Below are 26,402 nucleotides of genomic sequence, written 5' to 3' on the forward strand. Positions count from 1 at the left end.
AGATAAAAATAAATAAATAAATAAAAACATAAACCCCAAACCGAAAAAAAAAAAGAAGCCCTGATGGCAAGTATTAATTAATTGACTGATATTTAAATTTTTAATAAATAAATAAAAGAAGAAGCCCTGGTGGCCGAATGGGTCACATGTTGAGTTGCTGACATCTGAAACCATCAGCTGCTTCAGAAGAGAAAGAGGCGGCTTCCGGAGCCCACAGGAGCAGTTCTGCTCTGGTTTGTAGGGTGGCGTCAGCTGGAATGGACTCAATGGACTTGGGCCTTTGGTTCTTATTTTCCATACCTTCATCTTTCTAAGTATCTCTGGATTATTCTTGGCTCTCTTGTGATGCATGTATGATGGGAAAAAAATTATTTTAGCCAGGTCTTCTTCACGTAGCAGGTAGGTGGAGGTAATGGTAAACCCAGAATAGCTCCATGCTTCTTCCTCAGCTACAATAGAGGCATTTAAAATATGTGTGTGTACATGTGTGTACATGCCTGGCCTTCGTGTGCAGTGCTGCCAATGTTCCTCCCATTACAACCTAGTGCAGCCTTGACAATTGTTTTACAATGACCTAGTATGTTGAAGATTACTCCACAAGCATGTGGGAGCTTATGGTCTGCATCATAAAAGTTACAGAACAAAATGAAGTCCCCCCTTTTATGGAGCTCACCTTCCACGAGCTACCTCAGGGAGGAAAAGAGAGAGCAGTATATCTAGATATCCATCAAGAGATAATAAATGAATAAAGACTCCTATGTAAGAGTTACCAAGTTGGTCCGTAACATGACATATGGGGAGCGAGCAGGAGCCATTTATGCCTTCCAACTGAGGTCCTCGGAAAGGGTAATCTATGACTTCGAAAGTTTAGAGTCCCTCCTTCTTTGACTCTTTCTGAACTTCCGTTTTCAATCACAATTCACTAAATCTGTGTCTCTGATACCGATCAGGAGTAGTATGGAGAAGAAAACCCACTTGATCATGATCATGGTCTTTCAAATTGACTTGAGACTTGTTTTTCATGAAATTAATGACCAGTTCTCCATCGATTTCCCGGGCCCAAAAAACCCTTACTAACTGACAAGCAGCATTTTTTTAAAAAAAAGATAAAAAGAATCTGGCCACATTCACTGTCGGGTAGTCTTTACATGGTACGTTCTAAGATGCTCACGTGCTCAGGTGTCCTTCATATTTCTTAATTGCTTTGGTACTGCTATTTAAGACATCTCAGAACACACAGCCCCAGATTTCCTTACTTCTGACCAGTCCAAAGCCACCCATTGCGGCGGACAAGACTGGTTGTTGCAGGACTCTTGTTCCAGAGGCCGGTGTGTTAAGCAGTCACTGTAGTCCAGCGTCTCCTCTTCCGACGGCCCGATCTTCCTGATGCAGAGCACTGCCCTCGTCCGCATTCCGCCATCGCACGTCTTGCTGCACCCCAACCAATCGCCGATAAACCACCTGCAGCAAGGGGGGGGGGAGAACATAGACAAGCGTTTCCTAAGCTCAGGCTGAGGTTTGGAGGGGAATGAGGGCAGTTTTACAGCGGACCGCACAGTCTTCCTAGAGGAGCTGAGCTTTCAGTGTTGGCTGCTGTGACAAATGGAACATGGAGGAACCTCGAAGACAACTCATTGCCACTTCCCCGCTAAAGAGCGGCGCAAAGCTTTGGGGCAGGCAGAACCCAGGCTCAAACAGTGATGTCACATGTCATTAAGTCTCTCTTCTTTTTCTCTAAAAAATTCCGTTTCTAAAATGACAATAACAAGATCCATCTCATTGTAGGGAAGGGAAAACTAATGTAATGTATATAATGTCCCCAGATAGGCCAGTAAATATTTAACAATTGGTTTTTTGTGTGTAGTGAATATCCTGATTTGTAGCATTTGCCAATTTTGCTGGTGTAAACACCCCACTGTGGCAACTTTAAGCTTGACACACTGAACATGAAGTTATGCTAACAATAAGCTCGCACAGGCAGTACTGGCTCCAGCACATCGTTGAAGATGTCTACCCCAGTGGCTGGCATTCAACAAACTGTTGCTGTTTAATTTTTATTGCATTGAGATAGGTTCCCATGAGTTCAGCTTTTGTAACAAAATTACCCTAAAGGAGGTAAGGATTTCTTTTCCATGGTTCAGAAATGGGCAGAGAAGTCCACAGGTTTACATCCTGAGGTCATCAGAGTGTTATAACACTTTTAACAAGGGTGGATCCTCAACCAGTTCTGGAAAAATATGTACAACGTTCTGTTATTCCTAAAAATGGCTTTAACACAGCTCATTTGGGAAGACATTTAAATGATTAACAAAATGAACACTTCTCTCACGTTTATATGTATGTTATTCTTTTTTTCCTGAAAGTTATTGGCATGCACACACACACACACACACACTCACACACACACGCATGATTTCAGGGGGTCTGTATACAAGGTTAAGTCCAAAAGTATTGCAACGAGGGTTCCAGTCCATATTTGTACAGGTTTTCTCCAAACAAACTGTGATTAAACACGTCTCTGAGATCAGTGGATGCCTATAGGGAATTAATTCTCTCAGTGAACGACTCCCCTAAGTTGTGTCACTTGGGGGCCTTGAAAAACAAGGCAAAAGCAAACAGTGCTTGCAAGGGGATCTGCCAGGTCAGCTACATTCAAGACGAGAGTTCAGCTCAGAAGGCTCTGGCAACCTTTTGGAAGATGACAAAGGGGTAATCACAACAGATTTTCTTGAAGAATATAGGATGACAATGGAAGTTTATTATGAAGAATTTAAGAAAACCGAAAACTGCGTTGGTGAGAAAAAGCCCAGGAAAGGTGTCCTGAAGACGTTTTTCCTTCCCAATGATGCATCTACTCATTCTTCAGCAGTAGCCAGGGGGATGCTATGAGAATTTCATTGGGAAACCTTATCCATGGACCCAATGATCTGATCTTGCCCCTCAGACTTCTTTTTCTTCCATAAGCTCAAAGAAAATTGAAAAGGAACAAGATTTGAGTCTCTCCAGGGTACCCAAGCTGAAGTTTTGAGGTCTCTCACTATTTTCAGCAGAGCATCTTCCGCGGGGCCTTTCTGTATCAAGATGAGAGCAGGTGGGTGAAGTCATAGAACTTCCCTAAATCCGAGCCTGCCTTTAGTCAAGGAAACACCATGGCCTTTGTTCATTATCATTTGAATTCCAGGTATTTATAAAAGAAAAGCAGCCTTCAGAACTATCACAGTTGGTTTTTACCAATTTTAAATCCACTTTGGCAAAATCTAAGAAGTTTCAACCTGGATTTCTTTAGAGAGTGATCACTGAACCCTGAATCTTAAAAGTCCAGCATTAATTTTTGCTTTCCCTCATAAGTTATTTTCCAAAGGAGATTTAAAAGGATTTTCATATTCTTTCCTTTCTGTTTTCCACAGATGAGCACGATCTCAAATGGTTAGTACCATTTTTGGTAAAGAGGAAAATGTGTACTGAGAATAATAACTTGCATGCCAGCCATAGTGAAACTCTGATTCAATTCACAACAGTGATTTCATCACCAAGATTAGGGGATAAAACAGCAATGTGTATAACTCAGCCACAAAACGTTCAGTCATACCACCTCCAGCCATGATCTCATTAGGTCTCCTAATGCAAGAGGGATGGGGGCCTTCAAATTAAACACAGGTGCCCGAGTCACAGTGGTGCTTCAGGAGGCGGTGCTGTTCCTCACGGCCATTGTCTGCCCTTTCATTGCCAACCCTGGCTTCTCAGAAACAACCTGCATGTATCACTCCGCTGCTCAACTTGGAATGAAATCTAAACCTATTAACTATCCTAATTTCCCTTCTGACTCTAACGATGATTTTAGACTTCACATTCAGTCCCGCTTGCGTCTTTATTGCTCACCAACTCATCCCTTTCCAAGTCTCTCCACAGGATTGAATCACACCCTAGTTATTTAAACAGTTTTGCAATTTTACCACTGTGTCTATTTGTCTCAGTCTACTCTCCTGTCTAGGTTAAGACATACTGCTTCCTTCACCTCCATTCTGTATGGGTTTGACTCTCTTTGGTGTTCTCTATGTTTCTCTGCCTCCACCACCCCACTCGCCCTCCTCCTCTGGAGATGGTGGTTAAAAATATGTACAGACAACTTCGCTCTGGGAATATCCATTGCTGAATCATTCATTATCATCTGAACAATACCCAGGCTGTGTCTTTCTAAGCTCTTCCCAACACCGAAATAGCAAACTGTCTTCATCCTCACAAGGCCCCTCAGATTTATCCGACACTAATAGCTACTGGGCTCCACGGTCGAGTGTGTGAAATAAGGATCGCTTGTTGCAGCACATGTAATATGATCTGCAATCTCTGTAGATTAATAGGACCTGCAATAATATTGCTTGAGGGAGAAAACAAGAGAGACACCGTACAAAAATTATGTTGCAACATTGGTGAAACAGAATATTTTTGAAGGAAGAACAGCTTTAAAACCTCAAATTAAATTTTTGCTTTCTAATTTAAAGTAAAATGGCAAACATAGGAAAATAGACTATTAATACTTATTTCATATGAGAATTAAGACATGGAAGGAAGGAAAGATTGATCATCCAACCTTTGCCCAAGAGCCAAAGGTATAATCATCAACCATTTTTGTAAACAGAATACACCAAATTAAAAGGATAATCTCCAAAATTGGATACTAGCACCTTTAATTAAAGAGTGATTCAATTATGTTTAACTCCTATATACCTACAAGGATGGAAGTGTCATAAAATACTTCTCAGAAAGATTTTTTAAAAGAAATTTCACTCATTCCTCAGCTAATTGGAAACTGAAACCAATATTGAACAGAAGAACCCTTTAAGCCCTAAGCATTCCATGGCTGAGTTTCTCTAGAAATTTTAAAAATCAATGTCATAAACATCTCTGAAGTTGGGCAATTGAGAATGTGTCAACGAAGCAAGTGAAATTAGAAGTATTAAAATGCCATCAGCCATTTGCTTTGTCACTTATAGAGTTAGTAATGTCTGGTATAATGGGAAAAACATCACCGGAGTTTGGTATACCCTCATCCGGAAAAAGATGGGAGTTGGCCTAGATGATTTCTATGATTCTTCCCAGGTCTTCAACTTTAGAGTTTTATAGACAGACTGATGAATCTTTTTCTAAACTTAAAATAACAGATTATAGTTGTCCATGGGTGAGGTGCAATGACTCACAATAATTGTTAAACATCACATCATAAAAGAAACCATTAAATGAAAATTAACCTTTCCCACTCTGGGTTTCCTTGAGCACTTTTGCTTATAACCCTCTTGACTGTCTCGTGAAAATGCTCATTGTCTTTTGCCGTGTGCCACAGCCCCGTGCATGTCTGTCTGCCCACTGGTCAGGGAGCAAAGGAATTCCATTTCAAAGCACAGTGCCTTCTACGCTGCCCTTGCTGAATAAATGCTGGGGCTTTTGCTCTTTGAATTTTACATTCTTGGTGACAATATGGAATACTCCTTTTATGGTCACCTTTCTAGTTTTAACAATCTTAAGAACCACGCTATCATACAGAAACCATAGTTTGTGCTCGTGCATTGCTCACTTGAGGTCATATTTAGAAATAATCTTGTGTGTTAGTCTGGGTAGACTAGAGAAACAAATCCACAGAAACTCATAAGTATATAAGAGAGAGTTTTATCAAAAGGGTAAGTATACGTTAAGAAAGCATTCCAACCCAGTGCTGTCCAAGCCCACAAGTCCAACACCAATCTACAAAGTCCTCCTTAATCTCACAAAATGCATGCAATGATGCTGACTGCAGGAGAAAAGCCGAATCAGTGAGCTTGTCAGCATCTCAACGCTGGCAGGTGTCCCCATGAGGCTGCCCCAGCACCCAGGGCTGCACTGGGGTAGATCCATATGGCTTCTCCTCAGAGATGTCTTGCAGGAAATGAGCCTTGCCAGCTGAAGCAGGGAACTGGCTAAGGCAGCTGCACCCTGGTCCGACCATCAGAGAGTAAGAGACCCAAGAACGAGAAAGGCAAGGCTTACTGAACCCTTTTCTCTCCGCCCTTCAATTAATCCCACATGTGTTTATCGGCCAGGTTGACACAATAAATCTTAACGATCTCATCTTGTTATTAAAAGATATCCTCATTAGAAACCAAACTCTTGGCCTTTTTCTCTGGAGTTTGACTCCTTGTTCCTTCCTATTTTTATGGTGGGTCACTAGCCTCCCATCACCACCTTCCTTTCTCTTGTTTCCCCAATTATTCATGCCCTATTGTTCATGCCTGTGTCATGAATTTCACCATTGTCAGTCAACATCATAAGCACGCAGCTCACGTAGTTACCTCACCACCATTAGTACTGTGCTCTTTCTTGCAGAAGAGTCGCTGCTATGAGCCACTATTTCTCCCAAGCAAGCCTTTTCCTGCCTTGTCAAAGTCTTCCAAATAAACTATTACTACATGTTTCTTAATGCTGCTTTGGTTTATTCTTCCAATTCTGTCAATTTCTCTGTACAATGTAGACAGGACTGTCTAAGCATGATACCAGCGAAAGAAATAAGTTTCAAAGTTTTCCTAAATAAAATGTAAAACTTGTATAAGTAGAAATAAATCAAAATGGCATAAACAAGATGAAAACCATGACAAACCCTATTTGCAGTGCAGGTAAAAAACTTAGATTCTTTAGCACATGAAGGTCAAAACCAAAACGGAACCCACTACCATTGAGCCAATTCAGATTCACGTCAACCCTACCCAGGTTTTCTGAGGCTAGAAATGTTTATAGGAATCGGTAGCCCCCACGTTCTCCTATGGAGTGGCTGGGGATTTGAGCTGCTGAACTTGTAGTTAGCAGTTGAAGCAATGGCATGGGGCCCACATCTCACTTCCCGAAATTTCAGTAGGGAGAAGGAGAATCCAACTCTATACTTGCTCAAGATCAGCCCCAGGCAGGCATCACACATGTCTCTACCCTCTGTCCTTTCACCCTGTTCTGACACCAACCAGCTCTCCCACAGTACTCTACTTCTCTGCTGGGTTTGCTAAGCTTCTGTAATGGCCACCCAGAAACCACAGACAATGCTGATAACTAAAGGGATTAAGAAGTCCATCATTTACAAAATGATAAGGAGAGCGTTCTTTCATCTGTAGTGTCTCTTCTTGACCATCCTGGCAGGCATGTCTGTCTGGTTCTGGTCTCTAAATCAGGTGGTCCTTTGGCCTTTGCCTCCATGTTCTAGGAATCCCACCCACCATTCTGTCTCATGATTTGGGTGCTGCTCTTCTGCACTGTCTCAGAGTGGTACAACCTCTAGTGCTTCTGTCACTTCAGGCAGGGATCTCACACACGCTTCACTGGTGGCTCTTCTTTCTGGGTGATCATGGGATTATCTGTTCCTCCTTCTGAGATGGTATTCTCATACTCAGCGGAAAGGCAAAACTGACCAATCACTGAGTGAAAGTCCGCCATTCCTTATTTGCATGCTCCCACCCGTGACTCGACAGACAAGGCCTACCAAACAATTGCAGGACGGAGGCGCCATACCAAGCACTTTCACGTCACTACAGGAGTTCAAAGCTCACTGGACAGTGCTGCCAGAGCTCTTCCATGCATGAATAGCTCGTACAACTCAGTAGCATCAGTCTGTTTTATATGATTTTTCGGTTTTATGTGAAATCAATTTATAAACAATAACTTCAAGGAGACAAGTGAAAAAAATCAATGCATAAGTACATCTTTTATAATGTACACAGTGATCACATGTTATGCCTTCCTGTGTCTGGAATTTAAGGAATTAGGCGTAAGATGATCACATTTAGAAAAGCACTGATATAAAATTATAGAAAATTAGAGTGAAATATTATTTCCTATCATTCTAGATTTCCTAATGATCTTTATTTGATAAGCCACTAGCAGAGATACAGCTTTTTAAGAGACTAGAACTGAGTAAACAAAACCCTCTCCGCCATTGAGTCTATGTCGAGTCATTGTGACCGTGCAGGGCAGAGCAGAACTTGGAGTCTCTGAGACTGTAACTCTTTACAGGAGTAGAAAGCCCCATCTGCTCCCCATCGGGCAGCAAGTGTTTTGGAAGTGCTGGCCTTGCAGTTAGCAGCCCAATGTGTAACCACTATGCCACGAGGGCCCCTCCAGTAATGAGTATCTCCCCTGCAATCCAAGGTTCGGGCAGATAGTGTCTTTATTTAATCAAAACCCGTAAGGCATCGTCATTTTGGAACAAATACTAAGAAATGTCTTGCTTTAACTGCAATAAATCCCCGGATCCATCGTCAGCCCGGCCTTCTGTGATTCTACTGTGCTCGTTTTTAGAAAGAGGGATGAATTCCTTTATTCTCAAGTACATATTACTACACACAGCATTTTGCTTACTTTTCTTTCTGATATATTTCGTGTTTGAAGAGTCAGCTCCTAGTGGGGTATTAGCCCAGCTGGCAGGTTCTCACAGACAAGAACAAAATGCCATTCACACATGTTTTGTCTTGCAGTTAACTGCCAGTCAGGACAAATTCCTACACAGATTAGTTTCGTGGTCAGCTCAGCTTTTCCCCACCACAAAATCATTGCCTGTTGCTCACCCAAGAAATCCTTCTGTGTTTATAGACTACAAGGCAATGGCTCTCGACCTTCCTCTGGCCGCAACCCTTTCATACGGTTCCTCATGTGAGGGTGATCCCCCCAACCAAAAATTTATTTCTGTTGCCACATCATCACTGTAATTTTGCTACTGTTATGAATCGGGCGACCTCTGTGAAAGGGTCATTTGACCCCCAAAGCGGTCGCGACCCATAGGTTGAGAACCCCTGCTATCATGTATAGCTCACTGAAATCAGGCCTCATTTTAAAGTCGTTATTAAAGATGGGTTCTTTCCTTGGACCTCCTTTTTACAGTGAGCTGATAGCCGCTACACAAACAGGCAGAAAGACTGAAAAGTACCTCTAACCTTCTGGCATTCAAAAGATAGGATGCCTTAACTTAAAATGGGTCAGCAAATGGAACCATTGAAGGACTTTCTAAATCATTAAAGAAGTTCTGGCGATTTTATGTTAGAGGCCCAGAAAATATAGGACTGCACACCCCTCTGTTGTACTTTAGGGAATTTGGGATGCAAGTATTTTATGTGCCACTTCCAAAGGCAAAAAGCGCTTTGGTGGCGCAGTGGGTTATGTGGTGGGCTACTGAGCTTAAGTTCAGCAGTTCACACCCACCAGCTGCTCCACGGGGGAAAGAAGAGGCTTTCTGCTTCCATGCGGATTTACTGTCACCAAGGGACAGTTTACTATGTCCTCGGGTCACTGAGAGTCAGAATTGACTCTAAGACAGTAAGTTGGAATTTTCTTTTTGGTTGTGAAAGAAAAAAAATCATTGGCAATTGTCATAGAAGACATTGAACAATTAGATGAATTTCAATTTTAGCGGTGCACCAAGGGGCATCCCTTAGGATTGATCAAATAAGATCACTTCCAAAGTTCTAACAGGACAACCCCACTGGCATTCCTGACTTAAAGATAAATAGGACTCTGCTCCATGAAACCAACACCCACTGCCATTGAGCAGATTGCAGCTCAGTCACCTAGACATGGTTTCCCTACGTCATTCTGGGCCAGGCAGTTCATCTTTCTCCCACAGAGAAACTGTCAACCTAATGGTTAGAAAGGGATACTGCAGTTCCACAATCTTTGAACCCGAATGTAACGTGTGGACTTCAACTGATAATAACAGATCAATCTTGATTCATCAATTGACCAGAGTATCACAGAAATGCCAGATGTTAAATAGGAGTAAGTAAGGTGGAGGTAGGAGGGGCTATGTGTACTCTACACTGTCTGAAGAAATTCTCCGTCATCATCACACTGCTCTGAAAAAAAATTACATTTATGACAATAAGCAAACAAATGGGGAGCTATAGAAAAGTTTCAACTTCTGGTTGGTATTTGCCATATTTGGCTCAGAGTGTCTTACTTATATCCAAAGCCTGGACTTTTTCCCCTTGTACTGGAAGAAAAATCTCACTCTTTTTCTTCTTACTTACTCTGGCGGGCAGGGCTCAGTGTTGCAGGCTCTTTGGCTTTCCGGTGGCTTGCTGTCAGAGTCACAATAATTGTTCTGCACAATGGAGTTGTCATCAAGCCTTTTACAGACCACTTCTTGTCTTTGGGCACCTTGAGAAAAGGAGAGCATCCTTAATGGAAGGGTAGTTTACTTTCAATAAGTAGCTCTGCATAGCTTTCCTTGTGGGGCATCGACCTCTCTGGACCGCTGCTGTCTTACCTGTTGCAGAAACACTTGGCTGTTTCTCTAAAAGGGAGAGAAGTCCTGGTCATTATACTGGAAAGGTAGGTAAAATTATCGGTCTCCTATGTACAAGCACATTGTCAAGTGTATAAAAAAGCTATTAATAATTTAAAACAATTAGCACCCTCATTTGTATACTCCTCTTCTTGCGTTCCTTAAAAAAAATCAGCTTCAATATCCTAAATCATCAGATAAAAGGTACAAGTATATGTTTTGATGCAAAACAATGCTTGTCTACTTATTTTAAAAGCAAACAATAGGAACAAATTTAAGTTTTGATATTTTGTAGGACAAGTCCCTTCAATGTAATCTGTTAGTAACACATCACATCTGCACACTTTGTTTTCCTCTTCCAAGCATAACGTTCATTTCTTTAAAAGGTCACAACATCTAGAGATTAAACATTGCACAGGGCCTCTTTAGACTGTAGCCCATTGAATATAAACTTTCAAAATACTTAACCCATTCTTAAAAGTTGGTCTACATGACCTGTTTACTACAGCTAAAATATTATCATGCAATTTATCAACATCTAAGTAGATATTTATTATTTATTGTTAACAAGGTCCACCACGACTTACTCACATTTTACAAAATACAAAGGCACACACACTCTCTCGCTCTCTCTTATTTGAAAGCATCCAGTGAGTAAACTTTATGTCAACTTATTTGTGTCGAGGAATCAAAAGAGTCAAAGTAGGTATATCAAGATATTGAAGAGAAGTCAAACAAGACAAGATAATGCTGAATGTTTGGGGTCATACAGAGGTAGAAGATTACTTCTGGAGTTGGGAATAGATGCAGAAACTAAGTTATCTACCCCATACACCCCATCCCTAGAGTACCCAGAAAACATTATAAAAGCAGCATTAGCTACATTCAAGAAACCACAGATTTACCTCGCCTCGCACAATCATGGAAAGAGTATGATCTCAAATGAAGGACATCAATGTACTACAGGGTAATTTCGTGAAGCAAATCATCACATTAAGAGAAACATCCCCTCACAGTGGGGTCACAGGAAAGAGATGAGCAAGTCAGGGTGCAGTATAGCACAGATGAAACACACAACTTTCCTCTGGTTCTTTGGTGTTTCCTTCACCCCACTATCATGACGTCAATTCTACCTTACAAATCAGATTAGACCAGAGCATGGGCACTGCTACATATAAAAGCCTGCAACACAGGGAATCAAGGATAGGTACCCCCCCCAACCCCCAGGGCCAACAATGAGAGTAGAGACACCAGTAGGATACCAGGAGGACAGGGGGACAAAGGGGGAATCGATCACAAGGATCAATCTAGAACACCCTCCCAGGGGGACAAATAATGGAAAAGTGGGTGAGGGGCGACAGAGGGTGATGTAATCAAGGGTTCGTGAGGGAGGATGGTGGGCGAGAGAGGGGGAAGAAATGAGGAGCTGATATCAGGGGCTCAAGTGGAAAGAAAATGCTTTGAAAATGATGGTGGCAACATATGTGTAAATGTGCTTGACACTGGATGAATGTATGGATTGTGATAAGAAATATAAGAGACCCCAATAAAAGTATTTTTTTTTAAAAGAGTGACACAAAATTATTTCTCCAGTGTCCCAAGAGTCCTGGGGATTTTGTAGGACAGAGTGCCTTTGTTGTTATGCATACTTTCACTTACAGAATTGACAGCTCATGAGACTTGAGTCCCACCGTGATTTTGAAGAACTGAAGAGAGTAATTTTCTATTGTTGCAGTGACCCCAGGTTCTTCCTGGCCACCTTCAGAAATGGCAATCCATTTCAGGTTTCCTTAAATGCAGAGACTAAAACACAGTCCAACCGTCTTCAGGCATAATGTCTTAGTGTGTGAATTACGTTCCTTCCCTCACTATGCTTCCAACAAGCCAAATCACTTGGCCTATGTGACGACAGTGTGGAATTTTTTAACTATTAAACTTTAGATTGTTGAGGGAAAAATGATTCACATCAGGCGTAGCTGTGATCCATTCACAGATGTTGTACGGTATTCATCAGCTACCTCCCCCCCCCCCATTGTGTCATTTCCAGTGGGCAGAAAAATAAGTGCATGTGGTCCACCAGGGCAGACGTCTCAACCATTAGTCATAGAGTCTGACTACCAACTGCCAGTGTCTCAGAACATTCACCCACCCTGGTTTAAATATTGTGTTTCTATCAGGGGATTGTTTGTGTAGTTTAGCATGTTTTGCTTTGTTTAAAGTCACTCAAATATGATTGGATTTGTTAGAAGGAATCTGGCATTACATTTTAGCACCATGTTTTGTTTTTTTCAAAAAAGGATAGTTTCAACCTACAAAATGGAACAATGTTTCTTTGGATCAATGGCAGAAATGTTCATTATGTTTAAAATAAAAATTAATTCAGCTTAAGATAACGACCTCACTTCTTTCATTAACCCAAAAAATGTCATTTAGCTATGATCATGTTAGTTTTTACAAGCAGCCTTTAATCAAAAGAGCCACAGAAATGTGAACCATTGCTGAGACATTTGAAGTGGGAATTATACTTCATTGTAAGGTACATTCCAGTCATGTATATATCTTGGAAAAAAAGTTTTGTTACGTTGCATTTATTGTCAAAAGGTTAAAAGTTAAGCAGAATTGAACAGAAAATAAAAATGAGCTATAACCACCTGTCTGTCCTTGGTCTTTGTTTTTTAAAGGTTATTTTACTATCTGCTGGGGTTTAAAATTTGTTTTAAGATGACATACATATACACACTAAAACTGTCAGCTAAAGGTAGCTGGAAAATCATTCATTTGTTCACTCACTCACTCACTCATTCATTCATTCACCAGGGAATACAAGGTGCTTCTTATAAGATACTGGACTAAGTGCTGAGAATTATCAATTGATAAAATTTTCGTCATATCTTCAAGATTTCTTAAAAATTAGGAATTGAGGGTAATTATGGGTTGACATCAGTTTTATCATATCATAATGATATTTTTAAGACATGCAAATTAAAGTTCTTATATAATAGCTGAAGCTACTCTATATTTTATGAAGATGCATATTTTCTTGTATTCATCTCTCATTAATCTTCTTCTAAAATGTTCTATTAGGCAGTGTGCTATATAACATTCAAGAACTGACTTTACCAACAATCTACCCTACAACTGTCTACAATGCTGTACTAACTTTCTCCGAGAGTAACCCAATTCCTTCCAACTGTCACCGCCACACCAACATGGCAGGTTGTTTCTCTTCTCTTCGATTCAGTAGCAATTGGTTGAATAACATTCTAAAGAAAAACACTTCGTTGGATTGGCTTTTGAACACATACAATTAGATTAAGCAAAAGCCAGCCGCTAGCTTTAGACAGCAGCAGATCCAGATGGACCGGAAAGAACCTCACCTACGGCAAGGACACAGGATGGCTGTGACGTTGGCACAGGAGGGGCTGTGATTCTTTCCGCTGTACAAAGGGGCGGTAGGCTTCCAAACAATCGAGAGCACCTCATAAAAACGAGCAAGTAAACAAGAGAAATGATTGAATCTAGACTCCTTTTATATAGCAAGCCTCTTGTCCATAGCGGTTTAAAAGTCATCTCTAAAGCACTGTTAAGAAGTTGATTTAAACTCTGCCAGGAATAATTACATCCAGTTACACAAAGCCACAAGGCTTTCAAATCTGAAGATGTGCAGTTTATCACCTCAAACATAAACTGCCCGCATGATCAGTTAGTATAGAACTAATGCTGGTTTTTGTTAGACACACCTGAATGGATTTTGACTCATAGAAACCCCATGTGACAGAGTAGAGCCGACCCGTGGGTTTCCAGGCGGTCGTGTTTACAGGGAGCCTTGGTGACGTGATAGTTACAGGTTGGGCTGAGATCGAGGAGGTCTGCAATTCAGAATCACCAACCTGCCATCAGCTGGCTTTGGGAGAAAGATGGCCGTTCCCCTCCTGGAAACCGTTAGTCTCGGCAACGCACAGGGGCATTCCACCCTGTCCTGTGGGGTCCCTGCAAGTCGCCAGTGAGGCTTGGTGAGAGCAGCTCACCAGATTTTGTCCCTGCTGGGTGAGTTTCACCTCCCATCCTTTCCCTTTCAAATCGTGGCCAAGTGCTTCAGCGCAGCGCCACCACGGATCCTTAGCTACCTAATAGAAACGGAAACTAGTGGATTGCATCCCATAGCCCCGGGAAGTGTGCTCGGGCGAGTGTTCTACAGAAGTTCCTTGGCCACGTCTAGAATCGCATGCCTTTGAAAATTCTTAACTATCTAGTTACTGACATGCAAATGCTACCCCTGCTCTTTTGCTGGTCTGTTTGCTTGCTCGCTCCTTTGGAAAGCAACCCCTTTCCCATTCTTAAAAGAGATGTCATGTTTTCTTATTATAAAACAGAAGTACACCGATGCCAATATATGAAATGTCGATTTTAAACTTTCTAAAAATGGATGCATCCTATTCAGAGTTTGGTTTGGTTTTTAAATAGCTTATCTTGGGATACTTTGGGGTGCAGAAATGAAACCCGAAAGTGTCCTTTACTTTGGGTCTGTAAGTTTAAATTGTCAGGGTCTTAATTTGAATTTTCTGACAATTTTCTTTGCCCACACAAAGAGGGAGCGGGGAGGAGTTCTCAGTTTGAAGCACTGCTAAGTCACATATTCAGACATGGCTTTCAGTTAAGTTACATTTCAAAGCAACCTAGACCACAGAAAGCGAGCTAGAGGCCCTCTCCTCAGTAAGCCCTGGAAGGAAGCCTTCAGCTGAGCCCCCACTGGGCGGGGTGGGTATGGAGGGAGAGCTCTCAAGAGCTCTGTGGTGGCTAAGCAAAGGATCTGCAGTCTTTTGCTCCACAGAGAGGTCTAATCCTGAGCGAAGACTTCTGACGCAATACGCCTGCTTCATTTCATGCCTCCTTCACTCTTCCTCCTCTGTTTGCCTTATAAGCTGCCCAAATATTTTCACGTGATCCAAGTTCTTTCCCCTTTCAGAGACTTAAATAATTTTATAAACTCCTCTGTGACGCGGGATCCACGTCTCTCGATGGTGTTCAACATTTTTCAGAAAGTAGAGAAAGGGTGTTCTTAATGAACAGAAGTTACCACTTGAATTTGACTTGAAAGAGCAAATACACTAATGTAAAGCTTAGTGATTAAACCAAGAAGGGGAGTAGAGAGCGTGGCCTATGAACCGGAAAAAAATATTTTCTCAGTCCGAATTCATTGCCAGTGAGACAATTCTGCCTCACAGCGACCCTAGAGGAAAGAACAGCGCTGTCTTAGGACTGCCGCGACTTCAAATCTTTACAGGAGCAGGCAGCCTCGACTTTCTCTCACCAAGCAAATGGTGGCTTTGAACTGCTGATCTTTGGGTTAGCAGCCCCATTTGTAACCCACTACACCACGCGAATGCCTTGAGAGGCCTTCTACTTGAATGGCCCAGCATCCCAGCTGTAGACCATGTGATCAGTTACCACGTGTGAGTGGGTAAAAAGAAACAAAAGGTACAAACGTACCTCGGGGATTGATGGAATTAGGCGCCACCTAGAAAATTTTACTTAGAAGTATAGCCCATCTAATGACCCCAAGAACAGCTTCCTGCAGAGGAAGAGGGAAGGAGCAAAAAGCAGAAAAGTTCGAGTTTGCACTAAAAATGAAGCTGGTGGTGAAGGCAACAATTTGCTTAACCACAGCATCCAAAGTAGCTAGCAACCAAGACAACACTATATACCCACAGTATGCAGAGCCTATGGCCAGCAATATTAATTTAATCTAAATCTTCAGTGCAGATAGCATCCAAAGAGCAACAAGTGCCAGGAAAAAAACAACGAAAAAAAGGCTTTGCTCTGCCTTTCACGGCTGGAATCTGGCTGTGCTGCCGTGTGATTGTTGGCCAGACACAGCAGTTGCCGGGCAGAGCAAGCCCATCTGCCTTGGCTCTAACAGTTGGCACCCAGGGTACCAATCAGTCTCACCCATATGCTGCTTTCTTCTAACGAGCCCAATGCTAGTTTTTATCTTTCAAAGACTTTCCTTCTCTGCCCTACCAGTATCTTTTCTTCTGCCCTAAGTTAAACTAGATGTTCTGGGAAAACAAGACGTCGCAAAGGGAAAATGTGGCTCTGCACATATTGTTGAATGGTGGTGTCCAGTGATGGTTCAGTGCAGTTAGACATACGTGCGCTACTGAATTTCTTTAAATGCTCATTATCCTTGGAGACAATGCCTGGTACTCATTAGATACCAAGAGTAATTTATTCTGTGAACAGTGTCTAGTTTCATTTAACTCATTGGATTTTTACTATATCTAAGGCATGGTTTTTCATTACCATAGGGAGAAGGTAGAACATGGAAACAGAGCAGAGTTTGGGACAGGCAAGAACCATTATAACTATATAACATGATGGAACTATCTAAGAATCATTTTTCTGCATCAAATGCTTTTAGTTTCACTGTTTCTCTACTTTGCTGCTTTGTGATCTGACTACTCCTTCCCTGGTTTTTCTTTGATCTCAAATTCTTTTCGTAGCCAAGTTATCTAGGATGTTATCACCCTTCAGTTTATCTTGCTTTTTCCTCACTTCACCTTGTGCTGTGTTGAACTACTCTTTGTGAGTTCTGAGCAGCTTAGGAATTGATCTGAGGTCAGTTATCTTCTATAAAATACCACTCTTATATTAAACTATTTCTACGCATTAGGAAGTTTTATTTTCTTTCTCATATATGAATTGTTCAACTTCTTAAAAGAGTACTTCTTTCTTGCTTCCCTGCTTGCTTCCCCCCTCTGCTCTATAGAATAGTAAGCCTAGAAAACAGGCACCTATTGGAGCCAATTTCATTCAGTAGTATTGTTTTCGTATCTAAGTCCTTACCCACATGAAGTGTGTGTGTGTGTGTGTGTGTGTGTGTGACATGAGCTGTAACATAGCTCTTCAATGGAATAAAAATGCATTCAAATTTTGGTTTCAGCCTTATCAGCTTTTCAGTGAATAAGTAGGTGCCTCGTGTTGGAGAAGAACATCATCTTTAATGAGATGAGATGAAAGAGGAAAGAACACAGTCTTGGGATTAGAAGGGAAATGTGTGGGGGTTGATAGGGAAGCCTTGCCACTAGCTGTAAGTAGTAACAACAGAGAAAATGCAAGATTACCAAACTAATTCTGCACTGGCAAGACTTTGTTATCAAGAAGCTGGGAAGCAAGATCAAAAGGGCAGCATCTGCCCAATGTTCCGAACGTGGGAAGGGACAGGAAAGAAGGATCGATGGAAATGGGAACCATGGTGGGAAGCGGGATGAAGGCACTGCAGCGCTTGCAATCAATGTCATATGTACGAGTTACTGAATAGGCAACTGGTTTGCTCTGTAAACTTTTACCCAAATCACAATGAAAAGATTGCTTAGGAAGCTAGAAAGTTAACCTATGCTCAAATGCACAGAAAAATTCTATGAGTTTTTTTTAATGGATTATATTCCATACTGGCAAAGCCATATGCTCGAGGAAAACAATATAAGTGCAAATAATGCAGCCAACTGAAAAGGAGGAAGAAAGGGGGGAGAAAGAGGATGGGCGTAGTGGGGAACAGGGCACTAACTCACCCATGTGAAGGGTATTGTTTATGTCTCCACAGGAAAGAGAGGGAGGGACCAGACTTCAATCTGGTGCACCCAAACTAGAAGCAGCATAGCGGCATGAAGCAGTGAATTAACAGAGAATGTGCAGGGCCAGCCCCGACCCCAGCTATTTGGACCTGCTCCTCAGAAGCATGCACTACAGAGGACAGCGCTGAAGACACGTTCTGGGGAGAGGGGCTGGCTGGTCTGCTCAGACCACACAGGAGAAAATTAAGAGGGGAGGAGAGAAAGAGAGTGGACTTCATCCTGGCCAACTAAGTTGAGAGAACAGCATTCTGCTCAGAGCAGCAAAGGCACAGAGAGGACCATAGGGGCAGCCCCACCACAAGACATAGCATCCCTCACCGAGCCATAGCATTGAGAGGGACAGAACTGGAGACGCAGTGCAGGACTGTGCCCAGTCTGATCCCCCCACACTAGACCTAAACACGAAGGCAGCCCAACACAGTAGCAAGGGGAGCAAAGCAATGAAGTCCCAGAGGAATCCCAAATATGGACTTCAGGGGCAGGGCATGGCACCTCATCAAACTCAATTGGAAAATATTCATAAGGGTCAACAAACAGACCTGGAATGATTTATAGGCGTTTTTTTTTTTCATTTCTACCCTTACAAGATAAGCAGGATAAATAATTTCAAGGAAAAAAACAACAGGGTCAACAGTTCTGAGAGTCATGGGAGAGGGGGACGCAGGAGAAAGGAGGGTAGGGGAGCCAGCAAACTCAGAGACAAGGGAACAAGTGATCTAAAATCGATGGCAAAGAAGGCATAGAATGTCAAGTGGGTTTGATCAAGGGAACAAGTGATCTAAAATCGATGGCAAAGAAGGCATAGAATGTCAAGTGGGTTTGATCAAGTGAAATTAGCTGAGAGACAAATGAAGGTCGAACATGATGGTAGGACAGGAGGAAAGTAAAAGGAAATAGAGGAAAGAACTCAGAGGCAAAGGACATTTATAGAGGTCTAAATACATACATATGTGAATATATTTATATATAATGATAGGGCTAGAGGTCTACATACAAAAAATATATACATATGTTAAGTATTAAGGTAACAGACAAATATTGGGCCTATACTCAAGTCCTCCCTCAATTCAAGAATACGTTGTTCTAATAAGCTGGCGTTCTAATTTGCTCACCTTCCCAACAAGACCACTGAAGACAAAATGGGTGTAAAAGCAAATATGGTGAAGAAAGCTGGTGGCTTCTGGCTATTAAAAGAGATAGCGTCTGGGGTCTTAAAGGCTTGAAGATAAACAAGCGACCATCTAGCTGGGAAGCAACAAAGCCCACATGGAAGAACACACAAGCCTGTGTGATCATGAGGTGTTTATAGGAGCAGGTATCAGGCATCAGAACACCCAAAACAAAGACTCATATCTATGCGAATGAGGGGGGCCCAGAGTGGAGACCCAAAGCCCATCTGTAGACAATTGGACATCCCTTCACAGTAGGGTCACAAGGAAGGGACGAGCCAGCCAGGGTGCAGTATAGCACTGATGAGACCTTCCTCTCGTTCTTTAATGCTTCCTCCTCCACCACTATCATGACCCCAGTTCTACTTAGAAATCCAGCTAGACCAGAGCATGTACACTGGTGCAGATAAGAGCTCTTGACACACAGAATCAGGACTGATAAACCCCTCAGGAACAGAAACAGGATTAGTGATACTATGAGGGTAGGGGAAGGTAGGGGGAGAAAGGGAGAACCTATTATAGTGATCGATATATAACACCCCCCCACCAAGGTGATGAACAACAGAAATGTGGGTGAAGGGAGACCGTGGATGGTGTAAGATATGAAAATAATAATAAAATAATTCATCAAGGGTTCATGAGGTTGGGAGGGGGCGGTGTTGAAATGAGCTCATGTCAAGGGCTCAAGTAGAAAGAAAATGTTTTGAAAAGGATAATGGCAACATATGTACAAATGTGCATGTGTGGATGTATGGTTGATACATACATGTATCAGTGTACATATACAATGGATGTATAATTTGTTGTAAGGCCCCAACAAATGATTTATTAATTTTTTAAGTGAGCGAAAACATTCACTGGCAGAGCAGGAATGCCCAAGGACATGAGGGTGCATTCAGCAGTTACTCCTCTCTCAAGTGGATGAGAAAAGTCCACAGTGCTCCTGATCTACAGGCCTAGCCTAGAGTGCCACGGCTGTGAGGGTCACACATGCTGCCATCCGGTGCCCGGTGCAAGCAGTCCCAGATGCTGAAGGACAGGCACCCTTCCTCCTCAACATTAAAAATAACCTCAAAGGAGAGGATGGTGGGGGTAAATAAACAAAGGGACGCTATCAACTACTGCCACGTCCCACAAATATTTTCAAAAACCGGCGAGAAAAGTGATAGTGAACAAGGCTGAATTTAGCCCATTATTCTTTCTAAACTCTAGTCACGTTCTCAGGGGGTATTCGTGATCTGACAACATCACGGTGCTTAGGCCACCTCACACAGCCAATACCTTTATAGGGAAATTTCCCTTAAACACTGATCATATAATTACATTTCTTCAAAGGCAAGAGAAACGACAAGGAGGACAGAGCTTTTCAACCTTTCAAGCTGAATTTTCCACTTGTTATCTTTTATTTAGCTCTGAAAATAACACTTGGACAGTAGCTCCCGAAGGCAGAGATAAGCCAGCTTAGCGGTAAGATTTCATTTTAATTGTCTTTCACATTTAATCTCATCGAGTCTATTTAGAAACCTGAAAGTGAAACAATTTTTTTTTTTAACTTTCCTCTGTCTGTTCAGTATTGTGAGTCCCCTGCTTTGAAGTTCGGTCAAAGTCACGGTGCAGGTGTATAAGGAGCGTTACTGTTTGTGGTCATTACCATGATACGGCTGGCATGGATCAGCGTCAGAGCTCAATGCCTTGCCTGGTAGAAATAGGTTCTGTTACGTCAATAATAATGGTAAATATCTCTGTAGGTGTCTTAGTTCTCAAAGTGCCAGAGAAACACAGAGACATGTTCTTCATTTTCCACAGCTGTCCTTTAGCTTTTTTGGCTAATTCTATTTTCCTTTCTGTTAGTTATGCACAGGCCTAAAGACTGCAGAGCGTGATTTTTTCCTGTTATTTTCAAAAATAATAGAAATTAATTTCTATTATAAAATAGGCTTACTAAAAATGCAAGTGTACATGAAGCTTATATTGTTACGGAGCCCTGGCTGTGTGAGGAGGGAGCCCTGCTGGGGTAGTGGTAGCAAGTTGGGCTGCAGTCCACCTCGTGGGCAGTTTGAAGCACCAGTAGCAACTCGGGCGAAAGACTGGGCTCTCTAGTCCCATAAGCAGTTACACTCTCGGAAACCCAAAGGGTGGCATCATGAGTCAGCACTGACCCCATGGCAGTGGGCTTGGTTTGTTTTTTAAGTTTGGTTCTACAGTGGTTAAGTGCCGAGCCACTAAATGACAGGGCTGTCAGAAAAAGAATCTGGCAATCTGCTCCCAAGAAGATTTCAAACTAGGAAACCCCATGGGAAGTTCAACTTTATTCAATGGGTTCGCTTTGAGTCAGAAGGGACTCGGGGTCAAACAACAAAGTGCTCATTCTTGAAAATGATAATAAATGTTAACGGGAACATAACATTTCCATAGAAACAATGTAGACATATCAGCTGCTTTAAGGAGCCAATGCAACCTGATACAGTCATAGTTTGGAAAAGATGATGAAACAGTGGAGGCCATTAGGTAAATTTGTTGAGTAATGATTTGCAAAGAAGACATTATATCACAAGTTCTTTTACACACATTGTTTCTTCATTCTGTTTTCTTCTTTCCTCTTCCACTAACCTTAAATAGGACCAGCAATGGCAAAAGAAGGAAACAGATTGAAGAGGACACATCAGAGTGAACACTTCAACATAGATATCAAAGAGATGTTTGCATACTTCATAAGATACCCCAGAACCTTAACAGGAAATAGAAAAGTTTCCATTTTTTAATTCTGCACATCACCAGGGCCTTGAATCCCAACACTAACTACCACGGAGTCAATGCTGGCTCATAGCAGCCCTACAGGACCGGGTAGAAGCGCCCCTCTGACTTCCTGACACTGAGGCTCTTTGTGGGCACAGAAAGCCCCACTTTCTCCCAGGGCCCCGAGAGTGAACTTCTTTCCCTTTCCTCTTAAGCCGTGAAATTGAACATCAACTTAAAAAAAATGAAATGATGAACAGTAATGGGTGTTGTGCGTGAACGTCACTGTGCTTTCTCGATAATTTAAAATATATTTCAGTGCACTTATGAGTTCGCTGCAATACCTTAGGGTTCTCTGAACACGGTTGGAAGATCATTGCCTTCAATTATGAAAATAAAAAAGGAATTGGAAACCGTGTAAAGCACCTAAGGGTGGATTACCTAATAAGCAAGGTTTCATGTGGTGAAAAACGTGCGAAACTGTTCATTACAGAATAATGAGTAAGCATAAGTAAACTCATGCTTACCTTGCTGACTTGCGAATGGTGTCCCTGTCAGGGACTGAAAACCTGAAAAGACTGCTTTGATTCTGTAGGACAGTGCTGGGGAGTTGAGAGAATTATTGATACCATTCATACCTAGAAGCAACATCTTTGATGTGGTGAAGAAGTATGAAATTGTTCACGCAGATTAGTAAGTAAGCACAAGTATACCCCTGCTAACCTTGCTTATTATATAATCCAGTGCTTATTAAGTACCTTAAAAATCTGAAGAGTAGAATCCAGTTCCAATGTGCAGAAGAACTCAGGTGACTCAGATAAAGAACAAAATAAAAAGGATTCATCAGAGCCAGGAAGAAGAGCATTCTAATTGCCTTCTATGTACATACGCGAGTCCCCATTCATGCTGACGAAAAAGGCTTAAAACGCCGTTCAGGGCAGAAAGAAAGAAAATTAAACAGCAATCAGAAACAGTCCAGCCTAGCCACATGGGAGGAGCCACCGAAGGAAACCCTGTGCTCTGTGTCCTTCAGAAAACAACAGCTGCCTTTCTACACACACCTGCAGTCTTCCTTCTCCTCGGTCTCTGCAGTGCTTCACTTAGTACTCAGCGCCTTCAAGTCAAGTGTTACTTATAGGAGCCCCGTAGGCAGAAAATCGGCTCCAGAGCGTTTCTCAGGTTGTAAATCTTTACAGGAGAGGGAGCTTCATTCATCTTTTCCCTTAGAGGTTGCTAGCGAGCTTAGCATGAAGATCGTGTGGGTAGCAGCCCCAAGGCTTAACCCGCTGTGCCATCAGGACTTCTTCGTCTATATTTAGCTTAGCTGTCTGTGCCTGAGTTGACAAGCAACATTTAGCAGAGTGATGTTTCTGCTTGTCACCACAGCCTGACCAAACTGAGCATTTTAATAGACAGGTTTTCACTTCTACACAGTCAGGGCGAAAGAAAACTCGAGGGAAGAAAAATTGAAGAGAGCAACCAGGAGGGTCAATAGCACTAATGGCAAAAGACTGTGCATTTATAGTATAAATTTTAAACAGCAGTAAATACAAAATATTTCTTTGCACTGCAAGCAAAGCACTCTAAAAAGGTGAAAAATATTTAACTATTTTATATTTATATGATAGTTATAAGTAAATTCAATAGAGATGACAATTTTATTATATTTTAAGCCTGCCAGTTTATTCCCAGATTTCATAAAGTTCCTTTTATAACAGAGCAGTTGCAAAGTGAAATGCAACACTGACTCTCAATTAACTGGCTTTGGAAGGTTACTCTTCAAAGCCTGAGGGTTGCATTAAGTAAGAGGTCAGCTTGGCAATGTGGTGGTGGAGTAAAAGGGAACGGTTTGCACAGTTGACAATGAGCACATCAGCTCATTAGGAGAAGGCATTCTCAAAAAGATTGCTGCATCTTGCAAAGACTCGTTCATTCCCTGGGGGGGGGGGAACACCTCCCAAAATAAAAGAAGAATAAAACCATAACTTAATGGAACCATAACTCACAAAGGAAAAAAACATGTTTTACTATCAGTTTTCATAAATATCCATTTAAAAGAGAAGCTATATACTTCTTATATTCTAATGGGTGGTCCTGACTTAAATACATGTGTGTTGTGATTGTTCGGTGTTTTGTCCACTTGACTGCGCTGGGATTCTCAGTCGTTTTGGCAGGCGAGGCTGCCCCATGCAGTAGTCTAACATCATGGAATCCCCGATGTGATGCCATCTGCGGTGAGCAACCAAACAGTAGCGGAGAGATGAGGGCGGAGTGCTGCACCTTCCTCAGGCCACAGCCCTGATGATCTCTCTTGGGGGTTGTGATCTACTTCACCTGTGGAGACCTTCTCTATTTCTTGCTGATTGGGATCCTGCATCTGGACCATTGGCCACCATATTGCCTGATGACCCAGAGAGCCACCAGAGTTCCATCTGACCTGCCCACCTTGGATTCATTCAACTCTCCATCCTCCAGTCATAATCTTCCTGCTTCTCTTTCTGTTTCTTGGTTTGTCTTCCTGCTTCCTGGCTCCTGAGCCGCAGCAGCTGTGTGAGTCAGGAATACCTCCAGCTTCACCTCGGACTCATACACTCGACCCAGACTGGACTTACTTATTTCTACAACTGTGATGTAGAAACTTGAAATTAGAAGGAAGTGTTTTAGAAAGTCTGCTCAGCACAATCTGAGTCAGCTTTCAAGCCCCAAATTAGATGCTTATGAATCATTGTGCTGATAAAGAAAATGGTATATCAATGAGTTGAGCTATAAAAACACTGTGTACAAAGATGATGGCCACAGTAGGCAAAATTATGAAATTAACTGGTATTTTACACATTTTTATTCCTTCCTTTGATGTATCTCTCTGTGTACCAGACCTAAATTCTACCAGACCTAAATGTCACACATCTTTACGTTCAACTAATAACCAGTTAAGGCAAAAAAAAAAAAGTGTTATTTAGGAATCCCCTCAGAGTTATTCACATCTGAATGATTTGAAGATAATATAAAATGTCATTCAGTTTGAAAGACACTAGTTCTTAATGTTGGCTGCACCGTAGAATTACCTGGGACGTTTTTAAAAACGTTATGGCCAGGGCACATCATTAACCATTTAAATAGTTCTCCGAAAGTGGGATTCCAAGGTCAAATGGTTTAAATCCTCCAAGTGACTCCAAAATGCAGCCGTGGTTGAGAATTCCTCTCTAAGAAAGCATTTAAAATAATGAAATTCCACACTGGTCAAGAGGTATTTTTAAGTAGGCGTTTATCATGCTGATCTATTTAGGTCACCAACTGGTGAAAAAGCGCTGTTTAAGGTAAAAGTCTATGTGGTAATCTTTTCATTTAGAAGAATTAATACCAGACTAGTCCCAAGAGGTTATAGATTAAAGATGTCCCAAATGCTCAACTCTTCCAAGATGTTATTCTGCCCCCCTCACCTCTCCTCCCTTGAATATGCCCCCCTCATGTCACTGGGCTCTTGATTTGCTGCGGTGTCCCACAGAAACTCACAAACTTTGAGGAAATGTCTCACATGGTGGTGGGTGCTATTCCACGCTAAATCTTAGTGCCAGGCAGAGGGGAGCCAAATACAGAGTCCTGAAGTAAAAAATGTCCAAAAGACATAGCATATCTTCTGGCTTCTACCAAAGTTCAGTCAGAAAATAGAGGTCTGGTTTCCTGGGTGACATGGTGTATGTTAAAACCACCATAAATACCCCATCCAATGAGAACAAAGGATGTTAAATCGTGCCCTCCTACTAAAGCATAACTTTCAAGATTCTCCCTAGTAAAAGGCTTTGTTTGGGTTCTCTCCCCCGACTAAGGTGTCTAAACTAACCCCCAAGACAAAGGGGGTGCCTGGATTCACACCTTTTACTCAAATCAGGTATCAATCCCACCCTGGCCTTGCCAATTAGTGGAGTGGACAGCCCTCCAAAATAGGACTATAGTCCCGAAGGATCACACATCACCTAAGGAATTACGGCCAGAAGGGCCGTATTAGTTGACTATAATTCAGACTATATTTATTATTATGAGAGGAAAACACTACCTTACAAGTTCACTAGTGATTGCACAACTCATTTTAAAGGTGAAATAACCATGAATTATTCAATTGTATGATATGTAAATTGTGTGCCAATGAAAGTGTTTAAAAAAATTTAACTGGTGACTTTCCTTGAGTTCTACTTATCAAACAGCAATGCCTATTTTGGGAGCTACATTGCATAATTAGGATATTAGGTCCCATCAGGTAGTTTCCGTATGTGAGCACCCTATTCACAATAGAATGAAACACTAATGGGGCCTGTGTCATCTTTACAACTGTTGTAATTTAGGCCATTGTTGTGGCCACTGCGTCAGTCCCTCTAGCTGAGGGTCTTTCTTCTTCAGACACCTTACCTAGCACAGTGTCCTTTCCCAGGGACTGGTCTCTCCTGATAACCGGTCCAAAGAAGGTGAGACAAAGTCTTGCCATCCTCACTTCTAAGAAGCATTCTGAAGGTACTACTTACAAGACAGCTTTGTTTTTTCTTCCCTTCTGGCAGTGCATGGTGCTTTAAATACTCTTCATCA

General features: G+C 41.9%; 1 protein-coding gene across 3 annotated transcripts in view; it reads right to left on the reverse strand.

Annotated features, from left to right (window-relative positions):
- ADAMTS6 (ADAM metallopeptidase with thrombospondin type 1 motif 6) overlaps window positions 1-26,402 on the reverse strand; it is a 308,640-nt gene that overhangs the window by 27,153 nt on the left and 255,085 nt on the right. For all 3 annotated transcript variants that reach the window (XR_012782832.1, XM_075541085.1, XM_075541084.1), the window contains 2 exons: window positions 10,029-10,158; window positions 1,257-1,461 (listed from right to left, as the gene is read on the reverse strand). Coding sequence is in view for 2 of the 3 variants with exons in the window: in XM_075541085.1 (XP_075397200.1) it covers window positions 1,257-1,461; window positions 10,029-10,158 (335 nt within the window). In the remaining variant the exon portion in view is untranslated. The remainder of the gene's footprint in view (window positions 1-1,256; window positions 1,462-10,028; window positions 10,159-26,402) is intronic.

This window comes from Tenrec ecaudatus, chromosome 2 (assembly GCF_050624435.1).
Source record: "Tenrec ecaudatus isolate mTenEca1 chromosome 2, mTenEca1.hap1, whole genome shotgun sequence".
NCBI lineage: Eukaryota > Metazoa > Chordata > Mammalia > Afrosoricida > Tenrecidae > Tenrec > Tenrec ecaudatus.